A 26605-nucleotide genomic window follows, 5' to 3' on the forward strand; every position below is an offset into this window, starting at 1 on the left:
CTCTCTCTCTCTCTCTCAAAAATAAATAAACATTTTAAAAAGGTTTAAAAAATAAAAAAGTAGAAAATAATCATCAAAACAAACAAACAAACAAAAGTCCAGCTCTCAGTTTCTTGAGTTAGGGCCCGGTTCCCTCAGCGATCACTTCCCGTGGCTCTCCTCGGCTCGGCCAGCGCCTGGCGGAGGGGGGCGCTCAAGAGCCCGGCGCGGCCGCCGGGAGGACCAGTGGGGGAGAAGCCGGAGGAGGAAGTGATCAGGAGCCCGGTGGGCGCGAGCGGGAGATGGTGCTGCCGGGGCCGCTGCTCGGGAGTGCACGCCGTGCGATCCTCGGGTCGGCGCAGTCTGTGCTCTGGGGTGAGCTCTGTGGTCCATGGGGAAAGGGACAGCGCCTAACCTCGGGCCCCGGGGGAGGAATGGCATTGGTGGGGGTGCTCGCTTCTTGAAGGAAGCACCCCCTGCTAGTTCTCGTTCCTTCAGATTCCGGGCTACTTGGGTCTGGGGCTGCTCTTGGGGGACGCAGGGAGGGAGGTCAGCGTTACTCCAGGAAGCTTGCGTGGGGAGGCATTTTGGAAGATACTGGTGTTTGAGCAATGAAGGTCAGTGCGCGGCTCAGAGGAGCGAGCGAGGCCTGCTTCTGCCCCAGACAAACTAACCACGAGCCCAGCTTTGCGAGTTACACTTGTTACCCACTAGAAGCCGCGCCCATTGCTTGAATTAGAACGCGTTAGAGCCATTAAGGTACCACCAGGACAGAACAAGCCGGAGAAACGAAGGTGGTTATGGAGGTGTTGGGTGTACTCCTCAAAGCCGACTTCCTGTCCTTAAGCACAAACTTTTATTTGTGGACACAGCTACGGAGACTGTGGCATAACCCTGTGTCCCCAGTTCTCCCTCCCAGTTATTCCACTTTAACTGTTGGTATGTCCTCAGTAGCTTAAAATGTGCTTTTCTATGCAAATGTTTTATTTATTGAGCACCTACTAAGGCAGGCCTCCTGCGGGGGATATCGCCTCTTCAGTTCACTTCATTTTGTGGAGAGACAGACACAAGTAAACACCATATACAACCCGGTGAGACTGCAACGGCAAAAGCAATGATTCTACCCGAGTTGGAGAAGGTGTTACAGAAAAGGTGCCTTTTCGTCTAAAATTGTAGTAATACATAATTATATTCTCATTGTTTTCAAACAGACACAGCACCATGTAAGTTCTTCTTTGTGCACCCTCCCATATTCCATTCTCCTCTACAAGTGAGGCTAGGTACACATCCTTCTAAACACTTTCCTGTAAGCCTACATAAATGTACACCTAAAAATACGACATATGTAATACACAGGTGTTGCTCTTTTTTAATTTATGTCCCAGAACTCCTCTTCCTGCAATCTCACTCCCCAGGAATAGTTTAGTATTTTCTTCCAGATGCTTTTCTGGACATTTATAAAACACAAGTATGTTATATGTATACAGATGTCAAAGGGGGAAGCTTTTTCATTTAACAGTATGGACATCTAAGTCACCGTTTCCTTGTAAGTGCTGCATGATAGGCTTCATAATTTAACCATTTCCTGAATGAACATTTAGGTTTCTTCCGATTTCAGGATGTGTTTCTAATCTTCCTTCCTTTTTTTTTTTTTTTTTGTTGTTGTTGTTTAATGTTTATTTATTTTGAGAGAGAGGAAGAGAGAGGCTCTGCACTGACGGGGCTCTGTCCCACGAATTCTGAGATCATGACCTGAGCCAAAATCAAAAGTGGGATGCTTAACCAACTGAGCCACCCAGGTGTCCCGTGTTTCTAATCTTTCAACCAAGACTTTCCCAAGAGAATGCTGTCAATCCTTGTCTTCTTAATGATTTGAGGCTGCTAATATGAGTGCTTGTCACTTAATCAGTGACCCCCATTACACTGAAAATGACTTTTGTCTCCTACGTTTCCATGAGATCAAAAACTTGCTGGCTACCTTTATTCTCTGAAGCCATCCCCTCCAGTATTATTCTGCTGGTTTTATTGTTCTTTTCTTCCTTTTTGCTTCTGTTTAGACTCAGGTTTGAAGCAGGATCCCAAATGGGACCTACTAAGTCATGTGTACTGCCACTGAGTACTGGGCTAACACACCTTTGTGGTGGCACAAAGTGAGTGAACTTTCACCTACGCAGTCTTGCCCTATCTATTCCCAGGGTGCTGACCTCTGGAAGATTCTAAGTAGCTTTCCTGGTAATAGCCAGGTTGCATAAACGCCTTTACTTGGTATCCTAGTCCTTGGGCTACAAAGAACAACAGAAAACACGGAGATGCCCTAGTTAATACGAATCAGCTGCCAGCAGCAGATGTCTTAAATAAGGAGGGAGTTTGAGGAAGGTGACAGCTGAGAGGACTTGGCTCGCTGGCCTATTTAAGGGGGAAGTACTGTGATAGAGGAGTAAAAGGTTGAAAAGACAAGTACTTTAAGAAGCTGAAAGTCAGTACCTAGGGTGTTCCCTTTTCCTGTTAAAATCACTTCATGAAATAAAATGCATTGCCTTACCAGAAATTTCCATTGTACCATTTTACTCACTAGGATGGTTGTTCACTTGCTTTCAGCATTTTGCTGTGAGTGGTTCAAAAAACTGAAAATATTTATTAAAGTGATTACATTAGAAGTTATAAAATGTTCACACTAAATCCAAATACCTATTTGAAAAGGAAGCACACCAGATGTTCTTCCTAATGTTTTCTCTCTGAAGTAACAATCATTTCTTTCTTGGTTGCATGTTGTCTGTATTGTCCATTGCACAGTCCCTAGAAAAAATTGTCAATATTCAACAGATATTGACATTGGTTTTCTAAGGTGTCAAGATCCAGAAGAATATAGGTGAACTAGGGAATTTATTTTATGGCTGTGGCAAGAATGAATTGCTATTATTATGATTGTTATCATTATTAAGCAAAAGCTTATGTTTCCTTCTTTTTTTAAAGTTTATTTATTTATTAGAGAGAACAAATGGGGGAGGGGCAGAGAGAGGGAGAGACAGAGTCCCAAGCAGGCTCTTTGCTTGAACCCATGAACCATGATGAGAGATCATGGCCTGAGCCAAGACTGAGTCAGATGCTTAACCAACTGAGCCACCTAGGTTCCCCTTTTATGTTTCAAATAGTTATATTTTTCACATCAAAACTTTATTTGGAATTATAAAAAGACTGCCAAACTTAATTAGAAAGTAAGGGGTAATCATAGACTTTTTTTTTTTTTGGCAGGGGTGGGGGATACAGAGAAAGAGAGAGAGAGAAGTAGGGAGAGAATCCCAAGTACTGTCCACACAGAGCCTGATTTAGGGCTCAATCCCACAAACTATGAGATCATGACCTGAGCTGAAATGAAGAGCCAGACACTTAACTGACTAAGCAGCCAGGCGCCCCAGTGGTAGACTGTTTCTTTTCTTTCTTTGTTTTTGTTTTTTTAAATGTTTGTTTAGTTTTAAGAGAGAGACAGAGCACAAGCAGGGAAGAGGCAGAGAGAGAGGGAGACACAGAATCCAAAGCAGACTCCAGGCTCTGAGCTGTCAGCACAGAGCCCGATGCAGGGCTCAAACCCACATACTGAAAGATCACGATCTGAGCCAAAGTCAGATACTTAACCAACTGAGCCACCTAGGTGCCCCAGTGGTAGACTCTTTCTAAGTGAAATTTATTATTTTAAAGTATAACATATAGTACACAACCATGCTACACTATAACATAGAAAAGAAGGTAAATTTATGAAAAAAAATTATGAATTTATAAATTTAGAACCCAAATCATGGATATGATTTCTTTTTTTTAAATGTTTATTAAAGTTTATTTATTTTGAGAGAGACAGCAGAGCGGGGGTGGGGGGGCAGAGAAAGAGGTAGAGAGAAGAGAGAGTCCCCAAGTGGGCTCCACTCTGTTAGTGCAGAGCCCGATGTGGGGCTGAACTCATGAAACTGTGAGATCATGACCTGAGCTGACCACTTAACCGAATGAGCCACCCAGATGCCCCTATGTATATTTTTTCTATGTATAATTTCTTTATTTTATTAAAAAAATTTTTTTTAATGTTTATTTTTGAGAGACAGAGTGTGAGTGGGAGAGAGGCAGAGAGAGAGGGAGACACAGAATCTGAAGCAGGCTCCAGGCTCTGAGCTGTCAGCACAGACAGCCCGACACGGGGCTCAAACTCGCAAACTGAGAGATCATGACCTGAGCCGAAGTCGGACACTTAACCAGTTGAGCCACCCAGGCACTCCTATATATAATTTCTTTAACCATATAATTAAATCACATTAAGCTAATTGAAATTAAATAATTTAATGAATAATTCTAGAATTTAGAGATGTAAAGAAATAACTAAATTTCTTAAGCTTTTTATTTGGAAAAAAAAAAAAAAGCTCATTCCTATAGGTTTCTCCTTACTAAAAAGACCTGACAATTGTATTATAAAAACTAACTTCTAAACATGTATACAGTATGAATTAGACCATTCTGAATGTTACTAGATCCTCAATTGGTATAGTGTAATATGATGTGATTTTAAATATTTTTAGGGCATCATATTTCAAACTGAAATTTGGGTTGGCAGGTTGATTTTTTTTTTTTTTTTTTTTTTGAGCTGTAAGCGTTTGAAAAACAGCAGATGCAGAGAGAGGCTTTCTCTGCTCCCCTTACCTGTCTTTAGACAGATGCTTCAAAAGGAACTCAATTGTCGTTAAGTCCTCTCCCCAGGAGTTTCATCAACCAGGGAAGATTGACTCATCACAGGAAAGGAGACTAGAACTCAAAAGCACACCCAGGCAAGCATTATCACAAACTGTCTTACCTCCAATCTATTCTTCTAAGGGTCCATTCATCTTCCCTAAAAATCATTTACTTCCCCCTAAGAGGCCTACATTCCCTCTCCCTTTTCCCTATTAAGATGAGAATTCTTATTTTTTAATTTAAAAAATAATTTTTTAAATGTTTACCTTTTTTACCTGCACCCATTTCTCTTTCCACCGCACCCCCCCCCCCCACCATTCCCTGCCTCAGGCGACCACCAATCTGTTCTCTGTATCTATGAGCTTGGGTTTTGAGGGTTTTTTGTTTCCATGTATGAGATCACATGGTATTTGTTTATCTTTCACTGTCTGACTTAGTGTGTATCCTCAAGGTCCATCCATGTTGTCTCAAATGGCAAGAGTTCATTCTTTTCTATGGCTGAATAATATTCCTGTGTGTGTGTGTGTGGGTGTGTGTGTGCACGCGCGCCACAGTTTCTTTATTCATTTATCCATCAGTGGACACTTAGGTTGTTTCTATAGTTTGGCTGTTGGAAATAATGCTGTAGTGAACATGGGGTGCAGATATCTTTACAAGGTAGCATCTTCATTTTCTTCAGATAAATACCCAGAAGTGGAATTGCTGGATCATATAGTAGCTCTATTTTTTATTTTTCTGAGGAAAGTCCATACTCTTTTCCAATTGACATTCCCACCAACAGTGCACAAGGGTTCCCTTTTCTCCACATCCTCTCCAACACTTATTTCTTGTCTTTTGATAATAGCCATTCTAACAGGAGTGAGGTGATATCTCATTATGGTTTCAATTTGCATTTCCCTGATGATTAATGATGTTGAGCATCTTTTCATGTGTCTGTTGGCCATCTGTATGCCTTCTCTGGAAGAATGTTCAGATCTTCTATTCATTGTGTTTTTGTATATCATATATCGAACTATAGTATAAATTCATATGTATATAATGTGTTTCTATTAGTACTTCTAAGATACTACTTTTTAGGTTGAAATTTAAATTTACATATAAGAAATAAGGGAATAGCCTGCTTAAAATTTCTTCCTGATGTCTAGCTAGTTGCTGTACGTATTTATTGAATAAAATTTCCCCGTTAATCTGAAATATCACTGTTACCAAATACTGAATTCTTACAGATGGTATACTGTATGTCTCCTTCAAGACTTAGACCTTTAAACCTTTTCCTATGCCAGTGTATACTATTGAAACCAATTTTGGGGCACCTGGGTAGCTCAGTCGGTTAAGCATCTGACTTCGGCTCAGGTCATGATCTCACGGTTTGTTGGGCTCTGTGCTGACAGCTCAGAGCCTGGAGCCTGCTTTGAATTTTGTGTCTCCTCCTCTCTCTGCCCCTCCCCTGCTCACAATCATTCTCTCTCTCTCTCTCTCTCAAAAATAAATAATAAAATATGTAATTTATATATCTTTATAATATATTCAATGTTTAAAACAACATTTGAAGCATTATTATTTACCTTTCTTATAAGTGGTCATTTTGTTGTGTAAAATGATTATTAAAATTTTGTTTTTATTTATTGAAAAAATCTTTTCGGTTTTCTTTCATGTTTAAAAAAAACCAGTTTGGAACTATAGAAAAGTTGCAAAAGTCGGGGCGCCTGGGTGGCGCAGTCGGTTAAGCGTCCGACTTCAGCCAGGTCACGATCTCGCGGTCCGTGAGTTCGAGCCCCGCGTCGGGCTCTGGGCTGATGGCTCAGAGCCTGGAGCCTGTTTCCGATTCTGTGTCTCCCTCTCTCTCTACCCCTCCCCCGTTCATGCTCTGTCTCTCTCTGTCCCAAAAATAAATAAACGTTGAAAAAAAAAATTAAAAAAAAAAAAGAAAAGTTGCAAAAGTAAAAGAGTTCCCTTCATTCTTCAACTTCCCCTAATGTAAGCATCTTACGTGATACGATTATTGAAATCAGGAAAGGAATACTGACATAATACTATTAACTAATCCACAGACCTTATTTCACCAGTTTTGGGGCACCTGGATGGCTCAGTCCAACTCTTGATTTTGACTCAGGTAAAAAACTAACAGTTTGTGGGTTTGAGCCCCGCATTGGGCTCCATGCTGATAGTGCAGAGCCTACTTGGATTCTCCCTCTGCCCCTCTCAACTCACATTCTCTCTCACTCTCTCAAAATAAATAAATTTTAAATTTCACCAGTTTCCCCACTGATGCCTTTTGTAGTCCAGATCCAATCCAGAATTCTACATTGTATTACATTGTCATGACTCCTTAGTTGGCTTCAGTTGGCTTAGGTTGGCTGACAGTTCCCCCACTCTTTGTTTTCATAACTTTGATACTTTTTAAGAGTACTAGTTACTTTGTAGATTGAATTTGTCTGAGATGGTCTTCTGATTTGATTCAGGGTGTGCATTTTTGGCAAAAATACTAAGGAAGTGATGTTGTGCTGTTCTTCGAGCAACCTTAGAGACTGCATGCTGTCGATATTTATCACTAATGATCTTTGAATAATTGGTTAAAGTGGCATCTTTTACGTGTCTCCTTTTGTAATTAGTATCTCCTGGAGGAGATACTATCCTGTTTCTCATACTTTCACCCCCTAACTCTAGCATCTATCAATGCCTCTTGCTGAAATAATTACTGGGGTGTTAACCTAATGGTGACTTTCTCTGTCATTCATTCTACACTTATCAATTGAAATAATCCCGTCTCCCCAATTATTTATTCAATTATATACTTATATCACTATGGACCCATAGATTTATTTTATGAGTTATTACTCAGTACCATATTATGTTACCAATTATTTTTTGTTTTTATTTAAGTAATCTTTACACCCAACATGGGGCTTGAACAAGAGTCACGTGCTTTTCTGAGCCAGCCAGACACCCTATCAATTATTTAACAGAAACAGTGCCTTTAAGTACTTACAAGTGTAATTTCAAATGTAACGTCCCCACATCTAACATATGGCTTGTTATTTTCACTTGTAAGGGGAAATTAAATTTTTCTTCACATTGTATTTTTGGATTATGGTTGACTTACAAACCATTTGCACACTTCTGTTACCAAATGCTGAATGTGTATTTACAAGCTCTACCTAATTAAGGGCTTGGAGAGAGTAGAATGTGGAGCTGGCACAAGGCCAGCCATTAAGCATGGAGGGCAAGAGGGTATGGCTACATCCTGTGGCTCCATCAGGCTGTGTGCAAAATACACTGAACGCAAAATTCAGCGAAGGAGAAACATCAACTATCGTTAGCTGACTGGAACCAGGGGGAAATTTTCCTTTGAACTGCTTTCCAGGTATTAATAGCAACGTTACTTTGAAGGTGCCTAAATTATTTTATTCTTTCCAGGTTTGAAGTCAATAAAAGGAAGCTGCCACAATTTTTGTACTGCTGTTTTCAAAGATGTCACTTACAAGGAACTTAAAAGTCTCTTGAATTCCAGACAAATTACGTTAATTGATGTTAGAGAGAGATGGGAAATTGTTGAGTATGGGAAAATTCCCGGGTCTGTCAATATACCATGTAAGTGACCTGTTGATACCATGTAAGTTGATTCATTACAAAAGTATATATAGATTCGGTAATTTACTGTATCTAAAATTTAACTGAAATTCTTAACATTTTCTTCCAGTGGATGAGGTAGGTGAAGCTCTACAGATGAACCCAAAAGACTTCAAAGAGAAGTACAATGAAGTAAAACCATCCAAATCTGACAGCCTAGTGTTTTCTTGTTTAGCCGGAGTGAGAAGCAAGAAGGCTGTGGACACAGCAGTATCTCTGGGCTTTAACAGGTACATAGATGGAGTGTAAAAATGTATTCAAGAATGTGTATTGCGATGTTTCATATGTATGTTTTTACTGGTCTACTGAAAAAAATTTTATAATCACTGTGTTAGTAGTAGCAGGATAGTGAATAAGAGCCTCTGCATTTTCATCCTACTCAGAAGTCTTTTAAATAGTTTTAAAGTCTAGAGTAGTCCTTGTATCTCTAGATCTCTAAAGTTCCTATCGACTTTGTGTTTATAAAGCAGGAGAAAATGTTTACAGCATTAACTTTGCTATGTGTTTTCAGTGTTCAACATTATGCTGGAGGATGGAAGGAATGGGTGACTTATGAATTTTCAGAAAAGAAAAAAGGAAATTGAATTCTGGAATACAAGCTGGCTCTTTCCTTTTGTACATGCAGCACAGGATAGTAGAATGAACAAAATAATAATCGAGTCCTGGCATCACTGGTTAATGGGAAGGGGATTTTGTGTAAGTCAATTCTGTGTTGAATCTTTTTCCTAACTGTAAACTGTAAATTGAGAATGCCTTGCCTATTTCCTTGAGGATTGAAATAATGTATGTAACTTGCCATAGAAATAGAAGGGTTGGATTCTAAAAAAAAAAAAAAAAAAAAAAAAAAGTTTATTTATGAGAGAGGGAGAGAGACAGAGCATGAGCAGGGGGCGGGGTTGCAGAGAGAGAGGGAGACATAGAATCTGAAGCAGGCTCCAGGCTCTGAGCTGTCAGCACAGAGCCTGACGTGGGGCTCAAACCCACGAGCTGTGAGATCATGACCTGAGCTGAAGTCAGACGCTTAACTGACTGAGCCACCCAGGTGCCCCTGGTATCCTAGAAATTAATTTGTAAATAGTTTAGTGAACTAGTTTAGTTTACTATAGTACAATAGTACTCTCAAAGCCCAAGTTACTTGTAGTATTTAATCATAATGTAGGACCATTTGTGTTAGCATGGCTTCTATTCATTAAAGAGTCTATGAGCTAGACAAGTTTTTTTTTTTTTTATGATTATAACATATTTTAGTTTGTAAATTTTCCCATTTTAGAAAATTCATAAAATTGTCTTAATATGATATACAAAATTTCTGATAGATAAACCTTTCACTCATGATGAATAGTTACTGAATATTGAATAATATAAAGCAGCTAGTAAGCATTTCTTGAACACCTTTTCTTGGTTGAGACCCTATGCTAAATATTCCAAATACTAAAAAGATAATAAAATAGATGCGATTCTTCTCTGAAGATGTTTGATTTCTAGCAGAGGTCTATAAAAGTAAAAACAGACTTTGTCTTAAAACACCAAGAATCTGAGCTCTAGAAAAGTAGGTGAAATATGAATAATGAAAATACATTAACACCCCCCAAAGACTTACGGCAATGTTGTAACCAGTATGGTAGCAATATAACTTGCAACTTAAATTAGTTAATATGACCTATAAAAATAGAAATCATAGCGATTGCTTCTGTAAAGGGAAGATTAACTGGAAAAAGCAAGGAGGGAAATTTCTAGGGTGATGGAAACGATTTATATCTTGATTGAAGTGTTGGTACATAGAGTAATACATTTATCAAAACTCATTGAACACTTGAAAACATACATTTTCTGTAATTATATCTCAATTAAAAATAATGAAAATATGAAAAAAATTTAAATGTAAATAACTGTTACTAGCATGAATATATGCCTTTGGAATGTCAACTCCTATGTTTGTTAGTGCACTAGTGGTAAAACAACTTTGTGCTTTCTTCCATCTGTGCCTCTTCAGACCCAAATATGTTCAGTCTCATTTATGTAGTCATTGAGGTCATGTAAGGCCTAGGAAGCAACTATAAGGACTTGGTTTGATATTATTAAGCCATTGGAAAATCTGGGGTAGGAATGATGTGACCACCTCGAACTTCTATTTCTGATAATGTCAGTCTATTTCTAGCAGGAACTAGAAGAGGTGGAAAATAAACACACACACAGGCATGTTCCAATATTGGTTCATCCTCTATAGCTTTCCTTTTCCCTGGAGTATAGCTCTTCAAAGCCTCACTGCTTTAGTAGTTCCTTCATGCCTTTAAACAAATCTTATTTATTGATATATATAAACAAATATTACTAGGACAAACATATGAAGGTGGGAAGATTTGAAGAGAGAGAGAATCTCTCGGGGAGAAGGGAAACTGCGGTTGAACTACTGGGCCCATCCAGGAATAAGAACCTGGGTAAAGACCCTGGGTAAATACACCAGATGTTTAGTTGGAACCCCTGGGAAACTATACCTTAGGAGTAAAGGTGAACCAGAAATTGTCCAACCCTCATAAAAATGTAAGACCAGCTTCGAATCCACTAAATCACTGAATGAATTAAGGTGATCTTAGGAGCCTACCAGAAGTAAATCCCCTCTTAGAGAAAGACATCATTAGCTAGCTAGAGCAAAGGGTTGGCAGTAATGAATTTTTTAGGTTTGTGGGCCATAAGGTCTTTGTTGCAACTATTCAACTCTGCTACTGTAGCACAAAGCAACCACAGACAACACATAAAGGAATGAGTGTGGCTGTATCCTAACAAAACTATGGCCACTTAGGCTCAAATTTTCTATTTCACATGTTGCCAAATATTCTTCTTTTCATTATTTTCAACCATTTAAAAATATGGCAAACATTCTTAGCTCAACGGCCAGACAAACTAGATGGCAGGTGAGATTTGGCCCATGAAACATAGTTTATAGACCCCTGAGCCAGAGCCATAAATATTCTCTACATTTCTTTATATTCAATGCTCGGAATTCTATAACATTTATTAGAAATGGCAGTAAATAATACTCTGGTTTCTCTTCAGATCGCATAAATCTTTCGCCTTTTACTAAAGAAATGGCAGTAAATAGGACCTCACAATTGAAAAATAAAAAAAATTAAAAACAAATCTACATATAATTGACATGTTGGCATTTTCAGACAGACTTTATATTGTTTTCAATGTTATTTTTGAGAGAGAGAGAGAGCAGAGGAGAGGCAGACACAGAATCTGAAGTAGACTCCAGGCTCTGAGCTGTCAGCCCAGGGCCCCACGTGGGGCTCGAACCCATGAACTGTGAAATCATGACCTGAGCCGAAGTCAGATGCTTAACCAACTGAGCCACCTGGGCACCCCCTGCCCCCAGACTTTAAAATACCTATGCTTTGTATTTTCAATAACTTAGATGACAAAAATTATTTAAAAAAAATTTTTTTTTTAACGTTTATTTATTTTTTTGGGACAGAGAGAGACAGAGCATGAACGGGGGAGGGGCAGAGAGAGAGGGAGATACAGAATCGGAAACAGGCTCCAGGCTCTGAGCCATCAGCCCAGAGCCCGACGCGGGGCTCGAACTCACGGACCGCGAGATCGTGACCTGGCTGAAGTCGGCCGCTTAACCGACTGCGCCACCCAGGCGCCCCTAGATGACAAAAATTATTAATGGAAGTAATAAGTAGTTGGAAACTACAAAAAAGTATCAAACAAATTCTAGAATTTAAGAATAACTGAAATTAAAAACCCAGTAGATGGGCTTAACAGATTAGACACAGCTGACGAGGATTAATAAAAATGAAAAAAAAAACCATTGAAACAAAGGCAAAGAAAAAGAAGTGTATTCCTCATATCTTGGATACCTAAACAAAGATAAAGGACTCAGGGAAGAATGTCTCCCTATGAGTGACTTAGGGAGTAAATGAATTATAAATGATTCTGGTGACAAATTAATAAAATGTACAAAGTAAATTGAGCAAATTACAACGAAGGCATTACTAACCTTTCAGAAAGCCAAAAATATTCTAAAAGAAATGTAACCATAGTACACTACAGAACACATTATACATATATACTTGATATACACTGAGTATGAATTTAACAAAAATTACACAATTGGGAAGACAATGGGAGTAGAAGTCTTAATGTAGAACCAGGTGGGTGAGGAAGTGGAAGCAAGAGAATAGAGGGAGGTGTGTGAGAAAGTGAAATCTTCATTTTCCATAGGAAAGTTAGGAAGTTAATAGATAATTTTACTATTGGGAAAAAATTCAAAATAAAAAGCTGGAGGGTAAACATAGGAAGCAGTAAGGTAATTAAGAACATGGGGGGGGGGGGTGTCGGGCAGCTACCCAGGTTTTAAGAATTAGAACCTGGGGCACCTGGGTGGCTCAGTAGGTTAAGCACCAGACTTTGGCTTAAGTCATGATCTCATGATTCACAGGTTCGAGCCCCACATTGGGCTCTCTGCTGTCAGCACAGAGCCCACTTTGGATCCTCTGCTCCCCACCCCTCTGCCCCTTCCCCAATTGTGTATGCTCTCTCTCTCTCAAAAAAAAAAAAAAGAGAGAGAGAGAGAGAACCTAATCTGGGGTGCTTGGGTAGCTCAGTTGGTTAAGCATCCAACTCTTGCTTTCAGCTCGTGAATTTGAGCCCTGCATCAGGCTCTGCACTAACAGTGTGGGGGCTACTTGGGATTCTCTCTCTCCCTCTCTCTCAAAATAAATAAACATTTTTAAAATTAAAAATAAAATAATTAGAACCTAATCCAAGCTCGTCACTCTTGACCTGTGACATTTCTCATCTCTACAATAATTGTTCTGAGAATTAAATGACTTTATCATGTAGAAACCCAAGAACATTCTTGTCACCTAAGTGCCCAATAAAAGCTATAAGCTTGTTACTTGTAAATGTGGAAGTTAACATAACAGCAAAGAAATAACTAAAAGTTGCTCTGGGGGGCAGGAATGCTCAAGCAGTAGGGAGAATGGGTCAGGAGTCTTAACATTTCCCTTGTCTTACAGTGCACAGTCCAACAGAATTAAAGCCATTATGTATTTTTGAATTGTCTTACATTTTAAAAAGAGGTGAATTTAATTTTAATCGTGTTTTATTTGGTCCTGTCATTTAAAATGTTAGATATTTTACATTCTTTTGTATTATGTATTGAATCTAACATGTATTTTTACATTTACAGCACATCTCAGTTCTGACTAGCCACATATTCAGTGTTCAACAGCCACATGTACCTAGTGGCTGTCACACTGGACAGTGCAGTCTACAGCTCTTTTTTTTTTAACAACTTATCATCAGTAGGTGATAAGTCACAGAAAGCAACAACCAGCCATGATATGCTGTCTGTGGAAGACACCTTTAACAGTAGTCTACCCTCTCGAAAAAAATTTTTTTTGAACTTGATCAAGCCTTTACATTCAACTACCAATTTATAGAAAATACAGAAAAAGGAGCATGTTAAATGGCACTTCAAAGATACATTTAGTAAGATCCATATGGTGGGAAACCCTCAGTAGATAACCAAACCAAAAAGGGGAATTTAAAAAATAAGACAAGAGGAATCCATGAATTTTAAAAGACTTAAAGGATTTATCAATCAGTTGCAATGTCTGGTGCTGATCCTGACCAGAATTATTTATTTTTCATGGTATTTGTAACTGAAAATATGAACAATGAATATTTGGTAGTACAATATTATTTTAACTAATTCTCTAGGTATAAAATTTTTTTCTAAGAGCCATTATCTTTAGGAATACACACTGAAATAATTATAGAGGAAATATGGTATCTTGCATTTGCTTCAAAATAATATGCATGTTGTGGGAAGTTGACGCAAATTTAGGTGAAATGAAATTGGCCATGAACTGGTCATTATGGAAACTGGGTAATAAATACATGGAGGTTCATTACAGAATTTTATTTGCTCTTGTATATGTTGCTTTAAATTTTCTATAATAAGAGGGTGAAAACAAAACAAGTCATATGTACTAACTTTCAAAATAAAAATTTTAAAAGAATATAGGTAGGCTTAAAAAAAAACTTAAGGTTAAGTCAGTGGTTGTGATATATAATCACTACGCTCTTCCAACTCAAACCCACCTTAATTCCTTCAGACCTGAGGAGAGCATTTTTCCTTATTTCTTATTCTGCCCGTAAGCCCGTAAGACCTACGTTTATCATTGGTACTGACTTTACAGTACCACTTTACCACTTTACCCCAACTTATCTGATCCTCTCCACAAGGAAGCAAAACTCTACAGTCTAAGAGCCATTTGAATTACCCACTTGACAAACTATAGAAGACTTTAAAACTCGTCTAAAGGAAGAAGGACACTCGGAAAACATAGGCAGATTCAAAATGATAAATTCAAGACATTAGTCATAAACTGGAGAACATTACTTTTATTCTTGAAGTTTCATACTAGGAAGTCAACACTTAATTTAATAATCCATTGTTCACAATTGATTTATAAAAAAACTTAATCCTTAAATTGTACATCAATATCCTATGACTTCAAATTTCATCACTCTCCTTCAAATCTGAAGAAAATGATTAAGTTCCACAGACAGCACAGTCCCACTGACATAACAGTTTGTCCAAGTCCTACACTCATGAGAATTAAGAATGGCCAGTATCAAACTGGCCTGAAACCTGATTGTGTTCCTGGCTCAGGATACCTGTAGTAAATTTGTAAATCCACACTAAGACACAAAAATAAACTAGGGAGTGTATGTCATATAAAAACTTTTCACAGTAGAGTAAAAATTAACATTAAAATGTTACCAAATTTCAACCATATCATGGTGTTTTATCCAATTAACTTTCAAAATGCCTGATTAACTGTGAATCAAATGCAAATAAGGTCATGTAGGATTTTTTTTTTTTTAAGTTTGCCCAGCATTTCAAAATGGTTATGGAATTAATATAACTTTTAAAATGTCAAAGTATGCTATACATATTGCACTTTTCTGCTAGGCTGGGCTAGTATCTTCCATGGCAAGATACTAAAACTACGAATAAAATACACTTTTAAATCAATAGGTACTTGATTAATTTCCCTGAAATTATCAATATCGTTACCAAAATCTTCCAGGATTTTGTAAGATTTGATTCCTTAAATACAGTTTTAAAGTTTAACTTAAGGAGGGAAAAAAACCCTCATATATTTGACTTTTTATGTCTTTTTTTGGTCCTTCAATGACCAAAGAGAATTTTAGACAAATTATGCTTCATGTTTCCTGGCTTAATAAAAAGCTATAATTTCTATTATCCAAATTAAGAAAAATTATACTAATCAAAAGTTATTAATTTTGAAATGTCTATGTATGTCTGTCTGTAGGTCCCCTTAGAACCTTTCCAAACTTTTATAATCAAGAGATTTCAATCAATTATGTACTAGAATCAAATCAGGTAAGGTAAAACTTATTTTGCAAAAATAAAATCACTTCCCAATATGCTTGACAGAAACAAGCTATTCATTTTCATTTGTGTTCCATTGAAGACATAACTGAAATCTGTCCAATGGTTTATTTCCAACTGGTCCACTACGGAATTCTTCGGAATGTTTTAAGATTGGCTGTAGCTAGAGTTCTGACTTCCATTTGGACCCTGCTCTCCTTCACTGTTCAAGTGGGGAAGAAAGAGATTTTATACCAATTAAAAGACTCATTTTCAACACCCTGATAAGCCAACTAATTTTTAAAGTTAGTTACTCTATGGTAAAACTCTACAAAACAAAGACACTCCTGATTGTCTGACACAGATTGCAAAATTAAAATACAGAAGACTAACATTTGGTTTTATGTTTTTATTCTTCCATAACTTGGTGCCCTCCCTCACACATTACAAGTATTCTGGAAGTTAGCGTCCACATACATTCAAAACATTTAAATAAGGGTATGGGATTTCACTGTCATTACAGGTATCACTCAACATAGAGATTAGAGCTTTTTCTGAACAAATTTCCTGTAAAATTAAATCTTATATATAAAATCTTATTCCTACCAAATATGAAAATCAAGAAGTGTTCTTCTGAAAAAATGACTGTCCAAAGGCGTAATAAAATCACATGTAAATACAGCAAACTTTTATTTATGAGTCAGAAAATAAAAATGGCAATTTCCTGGAAAATGCTGAATACTTAAAAATAACTAAAACTGAAAAATACCAGTAACTGTGGCAATAGAATTATTGCCTTATCTTGTCCATCATCATCTTGCAGCTTCAGGCCCTGCCACTAGTGGAGAATCACTCAGGGAATTTCTGCAAAAAATGCATCCAAAGGTAGCTGTTTGAATGAATGCCTTAAACAGCTCCTTGCGTAAGTTAATTTTTTCCAAATGGTAACATTAACTTATCAGATCTACAAAACTATCTTGATACATTCTATAACTTATTTTTCTTGATAAATGATTAAGATGGGTAGCATTGCTTTATTTCCCTTCACCTTTTTTCCTACTCTAAATGATCTGATGTGAGAGCTGAGAACCACTGAATTAAATGAATAGATCCCATAAAAAACACCAACCAAAAAAAAAAGAAAAAACAAAAAACTCTTAGTACAAGTGATTCATATTTAGCAAAATTATGGTACTATATGCCACAGTTCTTCAAGTCCCTCAAAAGCCAAAATTCTTTATTTATCTTTACAATATCAGGTCACTATGGAAATTTATGAAACAGGGTAATAGCCAATAGTGGAGGGTGAGGGGGAAAGGCAGAGTTGAAATGACATGGGATACTACAGAATTCTTTATTCCTGAATTTCAGATGAACTAGTTCTGCTTGAATTTATGTGCAGTATATAGCAATATGTTGAGGGATACCTGTAAGAGACCTGCCATTGCATTAGGAAGTTAACAGAGGATCAGATTAATGTATTTTTTTAAATGAGACACTGTCAATCAAGTCAGATTGAAAAAAAGTTATATGTATCATGAAGTTTTGGAAGAAATTTCATGAAAACAATACAACATAATCTATGGAAAAATATGAAAATGTGTATGAAATACATAATGAAATGAAATCCATAATTAAAGTCTATAAAGTACCTGTTTGGAGGAGGTTTTGGTTTCGGCATCTTACTAAGAATAGTTGCCATCTCTTTTCTCTCATCAAAATTCTTCCACTGCTCATACAGTTTCAAAATAACCCTGATTATTTCCAAAATCTAGAAGGAAATATTGAAAAGTTCTCAGTAGCAGTATCAAGCAACATGTACTATGTAAAGAACACACATCCTGAGGAAACAGTGAAGACAGAATCTCTGTCCTTAAGTATTCGGGTTAGATTAGACAATCCTGATAAATGTGAAAGCAGTATTTTTACTGCACTGCTCTGTAGGCTTCTCCTTCAACCCTCTCATCTTTTAATATGCATACCTTGTCCATCCTTATCCATCTCTGCAGTTGGTTTCCTTCTATCTGCTAATATCTTAAGCCAAAACAAAACAGGAAACTGGAACAGAGGTCTAAATCATGATAGAGTATGCCACTACAGAGTACATTCCTGTAACACCAATTGTTTCAAACAATTCGGTGGGAGGTGGTGCACCAAAGTCGTCGTTTTGTTTCTCCGTTAATTACATATGAGTTAAGGTGCTCAAAAACTGGCAGCTACAAAATCCATCGTATCCATTTCCCAATTAGCCCTTTCTTTCTCATCTGAGTAGACCTCACTTGGATTGATCTAATGCTATCAACATTGCAGCAGAAAAGGTAGAAAAAAAGGGCAAAACCCACTTTGTCAGGAGGCAGGCTGTGTTACAAAAGTTTACAGTGGTATTTAGCGGTCTCCAGGTAGCTTTTACAATAATCCTAGAAATGAGGGGTAGCTTTGCAACTAAGAAAACCAAAAGTTTACCATTCTGTTTAAGTGTAAACCCAAAAGACAAATAAAACAAACAGTCAATATCAATTCTTCTCACCAAACATGTTTCTTAATATTTTTACCAAAAATCATCTTAGCCTGGTGGACAGCATACGATTTTAGACTCATGTTAAGTAAATATCACATTAACTTTAAAATGTTCAAGCTTATATTCAATTAAGGGAATTTTAAAGACTACCTTCTCCATATCCACAGAAAGTTCAGCAAACCACTGTCTGGCATCTTTCTGCTGTACAACACAGGCTACATGTAGACAAGCTGGAAAGAAAATGAGAGAAAGGCCCATGTTTAACTGCAAACATGAAATGTAGGGACTTAGGGCTAAAGGTAAGATTTTCACTTAAAATATTCATCTGCATTTTCCAATATTCCTTATAAAAATGACATAAACTCATCTAAAAGTTACCAGTGACCATCCCATCAATTTAATATAACACAAACAGAAAAAATTAATAGACTGTACTAAGGTTCTTGATATCTCCTGCTCCTTACTGTGTGCCAGCCATGGTATACTTGTTTGTAAGTCAGGGCATGTTAGGAAAAAATCCAGTGAAGAAACTAGAGCAGGGAAATGATCCCTGAACAGTGGTGAGTGGTAAAAATACACCCAAAGTCAGTTTGACATGTTAAAGAGAAAAACAACAAAAACAACAATAATATGCTGATATATTTCAATAAATTATGTTTTAATATTTCAATTAAAAGCAGTGCTGCCTCTGTTTTAAGTTATTAGATAGGATCAAGTCAGGTGAACACCAGGCACCCAGGTATAGAACTCAGTGTTATAATCAAATAGAGCCTAGAAAAAAATGTAATGCATCATATACAATATAATTACAGTTGACCTTCAAACAACATGGGGCTTAGGGACACTAACCCCCTCTGCAGTTAAAAAATCTGCATGAAGGGGCACCTGGGTGGCTCAGTCGGTTGAGCATCTGACTTTGGTGCAGGTCATGATCTCACGGGTTTGGGAGTTTGAGCCCCATATGAGGTTCACTGCTGTCAACTTGTCAGTGAAGAACCCACTTAGGATCCTCTGTCCCCTTCTCACCAGCCCTCCGTGGCTTGCACTCTCCCAAAAATAAATAAATATTAAAAAAAAAAAATTGCATGTAACTTTTGACTCCCGCAAAACTTAACTACTAATAACCTACTATTGACTGGAAGCCTTACTGATAAATAGTCGATTAACACATATTTTGTACATGTATTATATACTTTGTTCTTAAACTAAGCTAGAAAAAAAAAATGTTAAGACAATTATAAGGAAAATAGATTTACAGTTCTATAAAAAAAAACCAAACCTGTGTATAAGTAGACCTATACAATTCAAATCCATGTTGTTCAAGGGTCAACTACATATACACATTACATACAATATAACCTAACAAAGAGAGTAAAAGAGCCCAACACAACAATCTACATCACAATTTTCCCTGATATAATTCCTACCAGCAGCTTGGCTACCCTGAGACACCAGCTTCTTGAGTTATATTCCCTGGTTTAGTTACCCATATGATTTTGCTAAAGATGTCAATTTAGGCAATCAGTGACTCAAATGGGAACTGACATAGTGGTTACCCCAAGTCAAACGAAGCTGTAAAGTGGGGTGTAGGTCCTGGAGAGACTGAGAGGCCAAGGGACTGAAATTACAGTAACAGGTAACTGAAATACAGTGGAAAATGCCATAACAGAGCAGACACAGAGTAAATCAGAACCAGAGAAGACATCCTAAACCCAGACTGAGGTGATGTAGGGAGTTTGGGAATGGGGAGGGTGTCACTAAAGACATCTGAGCCAAGTCTTAAAAAAAAGGTGAGAGTGGGAGCAGAGAATGGTATGTATAGGTTAAAAGAAGCTATGTATTTTATCCAGAAACTGGGAGGAGAATTGAAAGATTTGAAAAAGCTCTTCCTGGGGCGCCTGGGTGGCTCCATTGGTTAAATGTCTGACTTTGGCTTAGGTCATGATCTCACAGTTCACGAGTCCAAGTCCCATGTCTGGCTCTGTGCTGATAGCTCAGAGCCTGGAGCCTGCTTCAGATTCTGTGTCTCTCCCTTTCTCTCTGCCCTTCCCCCACTCATGCTCCCTCACATGCACACTCTTTCTCAAAAATAAATAAAACATTAAAAAATAATAAAAATAATAAAATAAAAAGCTCTTCCTAGCTCAGGGTTTCTCAACCTTGGTGCTACTGACACTGTGGGCTGGATACTTGAGACTGCCTGTACATTGTAGGATGCTTAGCAACATCTCTGGCTTCTACACACTAGATGCCAGTGGTATCCGCCCCAGTGGTTATTTTGTAATAACCAAAACCATCTCCAAACATTGCCATACATCCCCTGGGGAGCAAAATTATCTCTGGTTGAGAACCACCAGCCTATCTCAACTGTGGCAGACAGACTGGCTCTCTGAGAACAGGGATACTAGATGCCAATTAACCAGTAAGGAGACTGCTGTGGTCACCTGAACAGAAGTGAGAAGATGGCTATGAGATTACCAAAAGGACAACTGAGAGGAAGGCACAACAGGTATTGGTTACCAACTAGATGTAGTATCGAGGGAGATGAAAGAGTCTAACGGTCAGGCTTCCAATTAAGGTAACTAACTACTGCTATTTACCAAGCTAGCAAAGACATTAAAAGGAACATCTTCTTAGATAAAGTGATAGGTTCAGTCCTGGTCATGAGTCTGAGGTGCCATTGAGACACCAAGTGGAGCTATCTAAAAGGTAGATAGATATAAAGAACTGCTCAGGAGCAAGGCCTTGGTTAAATAAGGAGTTGAAACGTTTCAACCCATAAGAAATAGTAGAAACCATGGGGCCCAGTGAGACTACTCAGGAAGAACAAAGATAGCAGGGGTGCAAAATTGCAGGACATGGCCTGCTATTCCTTGCTTCTTACCCATGTGTTCCTTCCCAATGAACGCAGATTCCACTTCAGAATCCTTCCAAACACAATGGTTTCAGAGAACATCCAGGACTACAAAAGTATAATAACCTATTTGCCACCCCCAATGTAAGAAGGCTGAGAAATATTAACATTTAAGGAATAACCGAAAAAAGAGAAACTTATGAAAGTAAGGTGGTGAGAAAATAGGGGGAAAATCAAGAAGACAGAATCATGGAAATCAATAGGAAAAAGAAACTAGTAAGTGCTTAATACATGGCAGGCATTACAGGTGCTCTACAAGATATTTAGTTCTTGCAACTAATAGTTCATTTAGTTCTTGCAACAATTCTGTATGCAGTTAGAATCCCCAACATTTTGCAATTAAGAAAACAAACTCAGGTTAAATACTTTTCCCACAATTGTAAAGTAAGCAAAGTTTAAATTTAGGACTATATAACTCCAAAGATTGTGTTCTATCCCATTACACTGCCTTCTACAGATAGATAAAATGGTAGCTAACTTATTCTTCCAGCAAAGCATTGACTACAGAGCTCCTTTACTGCACCTCTAAGGACTTAGTTGGGCTTAGGAAATAAAAGGCCCAGTTATTCTATGTAAGTTACAAGTAATATTAATAGGCTTAATTCTGAACTTTTCTTCCTAAACAAACAAAAATGTTCTATTCAGACACTGGTCAAAATTATTTTAAATGATTAAAAAAAAAAAAACTTACCAAAAGAGTGGGGTGAGAGGGACAATAATCCTGATTTATGAAAGTTGCATTTCATATTATTGAAAGTTCACATGCAAGGATTAGTCTATTACTTCATGAAATGTAACAACATAAAGTATAATAGCGTGAAATTTCTTTTGAGATGACCTAAGTATATTTGTAACAATTTAACTAATAAAGGTATACCATGCTTACATACCTAAAGCTATCATGAAAGGAGGATACAGTAGGCAAAGATCCGTTCTGTAGGTATCATTCACTATCCTCCTATAGAAATGTAAATCATATTATTACTGAAATCAGAACTATCTTATATGATTCCACATCTCCCCCCAGAGAGGACCAGATTTCCCATCTTTGTACATACTTATATCTTTAATAGTACTGAAGTACAAATACAAAGGTGAAAAATATCAAGGAAAATGACCATAAGCATATTTTAATGAATAAAATTACAGCTAAATAGATTCTAAAACTTAAAACCCTACAATAAATTACAATATAAGGATTTTTCCAATTTTTCAAAAATTAGAAAATCAAAGAGGAAACCAGAAATTATATAATTAACTAATACGCATGTTGAATACCAACAGAAGTATTCTATTTGAAAAATAATGTCTTACTTTTTATGTACTCTGTTTTTCATAAGAATCAAATTTTAATGGAAATATTAATCAAATAAAGATCCTTACAAATTTAGCATTTATATCAATATAGTTAAAATTCAACAAGGAGATTATTTCATTTAACATACAACATCTTGGGACACCAGCTTAATTACTTTAAAAACACTAAACTTCATATCCAGTTGTCAACCTTCCTAGCTAATAACACATTACACTATGAATAACTTCTGTTCTAATTACCATGCAAGGGGAAGCAACATGTCTTCTTGGCCCATGTCCTGCACATACTGGAGCAAAGGTCTATAAGGATGATACACTATCAAGCAACAATCCTAGAAACAGTTTAAAAAATGTGTATGTATAAAAACAGATATATTACAACACAAAAACTTATCATTACCCAACTGATTTGTAATTGTGTATTTCAAAATGTATTTCTCTAACTCATGCTTGCTTCCCTCTTATTCTGTTAAGCAAGCAGTATGGCAGCCCTAAACTCTACTATAATAGTGAAGGCAGTGCTCTCTCTGGAATATACCTTGGTAAATCGGTTGGCAGTCAGTCAGCATCCATTCCCTTAGAGACTCAAAGTGTCACATCTGCAACACACTGAAACCTCTTATTAGCCTATAAATCCATAATTCCCAACTGGAGGAGAATTCTGCCAAAGACATAATCTATCTTTAAATAACACCACACACATACACAAATTGTGCAAATAATTTACAGTGGCTTAATGTCCTGACTAGTTTGCTTGTAATCCTTTTATTATAGTTACTATAGAACAGAAAAATTTTCCCATCCTAAGTGGGCTATACAAATTATTTTACAGGCTTCTGAGAGGATATAGGTGATGATGCTACTAGGTACTATGATTTTACCATCATGTATCACTTGGATGGTTTTAAAATGCACCTCCCTACAAATCATTTCTTTAAATAATTTCTGACTTCACTAAATTTGAACATGTTTTATTCTATTAATCACAAGGAAGTAATATACTTACCATTAGTTCTAAAAGATAGAATTCACATTCTAATATCTGTTTTAAAAATAAAAAGATTATAAATGTCAATGTGAAACAAATCAGTCTACTTAGTCTAACAATTTATATACATTACAGTAATATCATAAATTTTTACTAAAATTTTTTAAAATCAAGCACATAGCAGCTTATATGAAAATGAACATATGCAACAAAAATTACCTTTTTACTATACTACAATGAATGGAATTATGATTATATCCTTATAAGGAAAAGCCAGTTCCATATAAGAGTATCTATTTTTTTAAATTTAAAATATCCTGTGTAAACTTCAGATTTTCCAATACACTTCACAAATGCAAAATGCAAAAATGCAATGATCTCCACTTAAGTGTTACTTAATATATTACAAATCAATAAAAGGAAAGAATACTGAAAATGAAATAAAAAAATCTAATTTACATAGAATGAAGAAATCCCTTGCAAAGCAGAAAAAGGACATGCCTCTTAAAAACGTTAATAGAAATTCATCTTCTAAACTAATGTAAAGTTTCAACTATAGTTTTCATACTGTTCCATTCTAGTAGTTCCCAGCCCTAGATGCACACTAGTATCACCTGAGAGATTTTAGAAAATACCAGTCCTCAGGCCTCAAGCATGAAAATTCTGTTTTAGTTGGGTCTCTGGAGAGGCCCTGATATCAGCATTATGAAAAAGTTCCCAAAGCGATTTAATGAGCATCCAGGGTAGATAACCACTGCTATTACATACTTTTTTTTTTTTGGTAGAAGTAATTTAGCTTTAATTTTAGATTTAAGGTTTATATTCTTGTAGTACTCGAGACTGCCACTTACAGGTTTCAGTTTATTCTAACATAAAATGGAGCTAGTTTATATACAGCTTTGACAAGTAGTTTTATTTTATATAATATACTTACATGGTTCATCCTATAAGGGAATTCCTTTGGAAAGGCATATGAAAATCTAGTTTTTACTGCAGAAAACAAAAAATGACTTAGAAAATGAAAGAGTAAATTAAACCAATATTTCTTTAACAAGTGTAGAATATTAGAAGAAGGGGTAAATCATTTTTAGTAAGAGCTCTTAGAGATGCTTAGGGACCCAGATATTTGTTTTGTTTTCAGGCAAGGGGAAGAACTAAGTGGCAGGAAGGCCTAGGCCCCCATCTATATTACAATTAGAGAACTTCAATTATATACCTAATGTATTACTCTCCTCCTCTCCTGCTCACGCTCTCTCAAAAATAAATAAACATTAAAAAATTTTTTTAATCTTTTCAGCTCTAGAATGATATTGTTCTGTTTTTCAGTAATTCAGCTTAGAAGGGATACAAGTTATGTATGTGTTCAAATATATATGTATTTCTAAATATACATAAAAGTTAAAAGGATACCATAACCAAAGAATGTTAACAGTGGTCATCTGATTTAAGAATTTTTATTAATCTGTACTATCTGTAATAGATACTTCTTTATCAAAAGATATATTTTAATAAAACCATAAGTGTACGTGAAAAGTTCCTACAACTTTTTCATACCACACACAAACACACACGTACAGTTACAACTCTCCTTTGTCACTAAGAAAATACAAATGAAGAAACTATTAACTATCAATCCTCTATCTCCTCAAAATGATATGAGTGTACACATTTAAGTACTACTATTTGAGAAAATTGTATCCAAGTCATTATGATGCAACATTTCATTAAATCAAGTGATTACCGACAGGCTCTAGAGGATCTGTTCTGTGATCCCTTCCACTTGTACAAAGCCCAAGACCTCACAGAGATTTAAATTTTTTTTCATTTATGCTATGTACTTTATTTTCAAAAAGTTTTATTTTGTAAACTGGGTATCCTAACTAATTTAGATAGGTAACATCTGCCAAGATTTGAACCCTAAACCATTTAAAATTGATATTAGGAAATGTATACTCAAGCTTTCCTTTCCTTCCTCCTTTATTTGAAAACATACCAATTATTTATTTCTGAGTTTTATAAATCCTTCTGATGTAAACAAGATGTAAAGTGTACAAATAAAACAGGTATTTATTTACATAATGGTCACTAATCAACAAGGTAAAGTTATCTCTGTACATTAAATAAATCTACATCCCTAACTCATAGACCTTGACACCTAACTTACTAAGATCTACCTGATACTGTCAACTTCTCTCCTACTCCATGATAAAATTGCTCTGCATTTTGGTTTTCTACCTCCTAATCCTTTTCTAACTTGGAGGAAAATGCACCCCTCCTTTCTATCGCTACCTCTACCACTTGCACATTTGCTTCCCATCTACTCAGTTGACAGTTCACACTTTGTTTTGCACCTTTAACCAGTCCTCCTCCAATAAATCTGTCCTATCACTTACCAGTATGCTCAAATTTCTCTTAAAAACAAAAGTAGATACAACCTTTATCAAATTATATTCCTTTGCTTTCTTAAAGTAGACTATTTTTTGGAACATTTTTTAAGTTTACAGAACTGAAGAGATAATAGTTACCACATCATCCATGTTACAGGCTGAATGTTTGTCCCCCCCAAATTCATATCCTGAAGCCCTAACCCCCGTGTGATGGTATTTGGAGGTGGCACTTTAGGGAGTTAATTAGGTTTAGATGAGGTCATGAGGGTGGGGTCCCCATGAAAGGATTAGTATTCTTTTTTTTTTTTTTAGGATTAGTATTCTTATAAGAAGAACAGTAACCTCTCTGTCACGTGAGAACACAATGAGAAGGCAGTTGTCTGCTTGCCAGGAAACAAATGGCTGATCAAGGAAATGATCAAGGCAGACACTCTGTTTGATCTTGGACTCTCCAGCTTCCAGAACTGTGAGAAATAAACACCTACTGTTTAAGTGACCCAATCTATGCTATTTTGTTCGAGAAGCTTGAGCAGACTAAGACAACTGCTCACCCACCCAGTTTCCCTTGTTATTAACATTTTATATTAGTATGGTATATTGTTATAAATAATGAATCAATAGATAATTATTAACTGAAGTCCATAGTTTATTCAGATCTCCTAGTTTTTTCCTAATGTCCTTTTGTCCGTTCCAGGCTCTCATCCAGGAGACAACTTTACATTTACTTGTCATGTCTCCTTAGATT

The 26605-nt window shown here is 36.6% G+C and overlaps 2 protein-coding genes across 5 annotated transcripts in view; one reads left to right on the forward strand and one right to left on the reverse strand.

Annotated features, from left to right (window-relative positions):
- The first annotated feature begins 196 nt into the window (after window positions 1–196).
- Window positions 197–26356, forward strand: LOC112862703 (thiosulfate sulfurtransferase/rhodanese-like domain-containing protein 3). 2 transcript variants are annotated; one of them, XM_086707490.1, is made up of 4 exons: window positions 197–354; window positions 8107–8280; window positions 8390–8549; window positions 26173–26356. In XM_086707490.1, the coding sequence occupies exons 1-4, from the start codon at window positions 282–284 to the stop codon at window positions 26264–26266; spliced, it is 501 nt and encodes a 166-aa protein (XP_086563616.1). In that variant the 5' UTR covers window positions 197–281; the 3' UTR covers window positions 26267–26356. The 2 variants fall into 2 exon arrangements, with proteins under 2 accessions (XP_086563616.1, XP_025781747.2); XM_025925962.2 differs by lacking the exon at window positions 26173–26356 and adding an exon at window positions 8831–10297.
- The window catches only part of CCNC (cyclin C), a 28993-nt gene continuing 17112 nt past the window's right edge, over window positions 14725–26605 (reverse strand). For 2 of the 3 annotated variants that reach the window (XM_025925858.2, XM_086707488.1), the window contains 7 exons: window positions 24408–24463; window positions 23492–23527; window positions 22726–22817; window positions 22059–22126; window positions 18405–18484; window positions 17389–17507; window positions 14725–15959 (listed from right to left, as the gene is read on the reverse strand). In XM_025925858.2, coding sequence (XP_025781643.1) covers window positions 15905–15959; window positions 17389–17507; window positions 18405–18484; window positions 22059–22126; window positions 22726–22817; window positions 23492–23527; window positions 24408–24463 — 506 coding nt within the window. In that variant the 3' untranslated portion in view covers window positions 14725–15904. Of the gene's footprint in view, window positions 15960–16130; window positions 16601–17388; window positions 17508–18404; window positions 18485–22058; window positions 22127–22725; window positions 22818–23491; window positions 23528–24407; window positions 24464–26605 lie in introns of those variants that run through there. The other variant, XM_025925859.2, reaches the window with a different exon arrangement.

Source organism: Puma concolor, chromosome B2 (genome assembly GCF_028749965.1).
Source record: "Puma concolor isolate L17-30 chromosome B2, mPumCon1.1.hap2, whole genome shotgun sequence".
In the NCBI taxonomy this organism is placed as follows: Eukaryota; Metazoa; Chordata; class Mammalia; order Carnivora; family Felidae; genus Puma; species Puma concolor.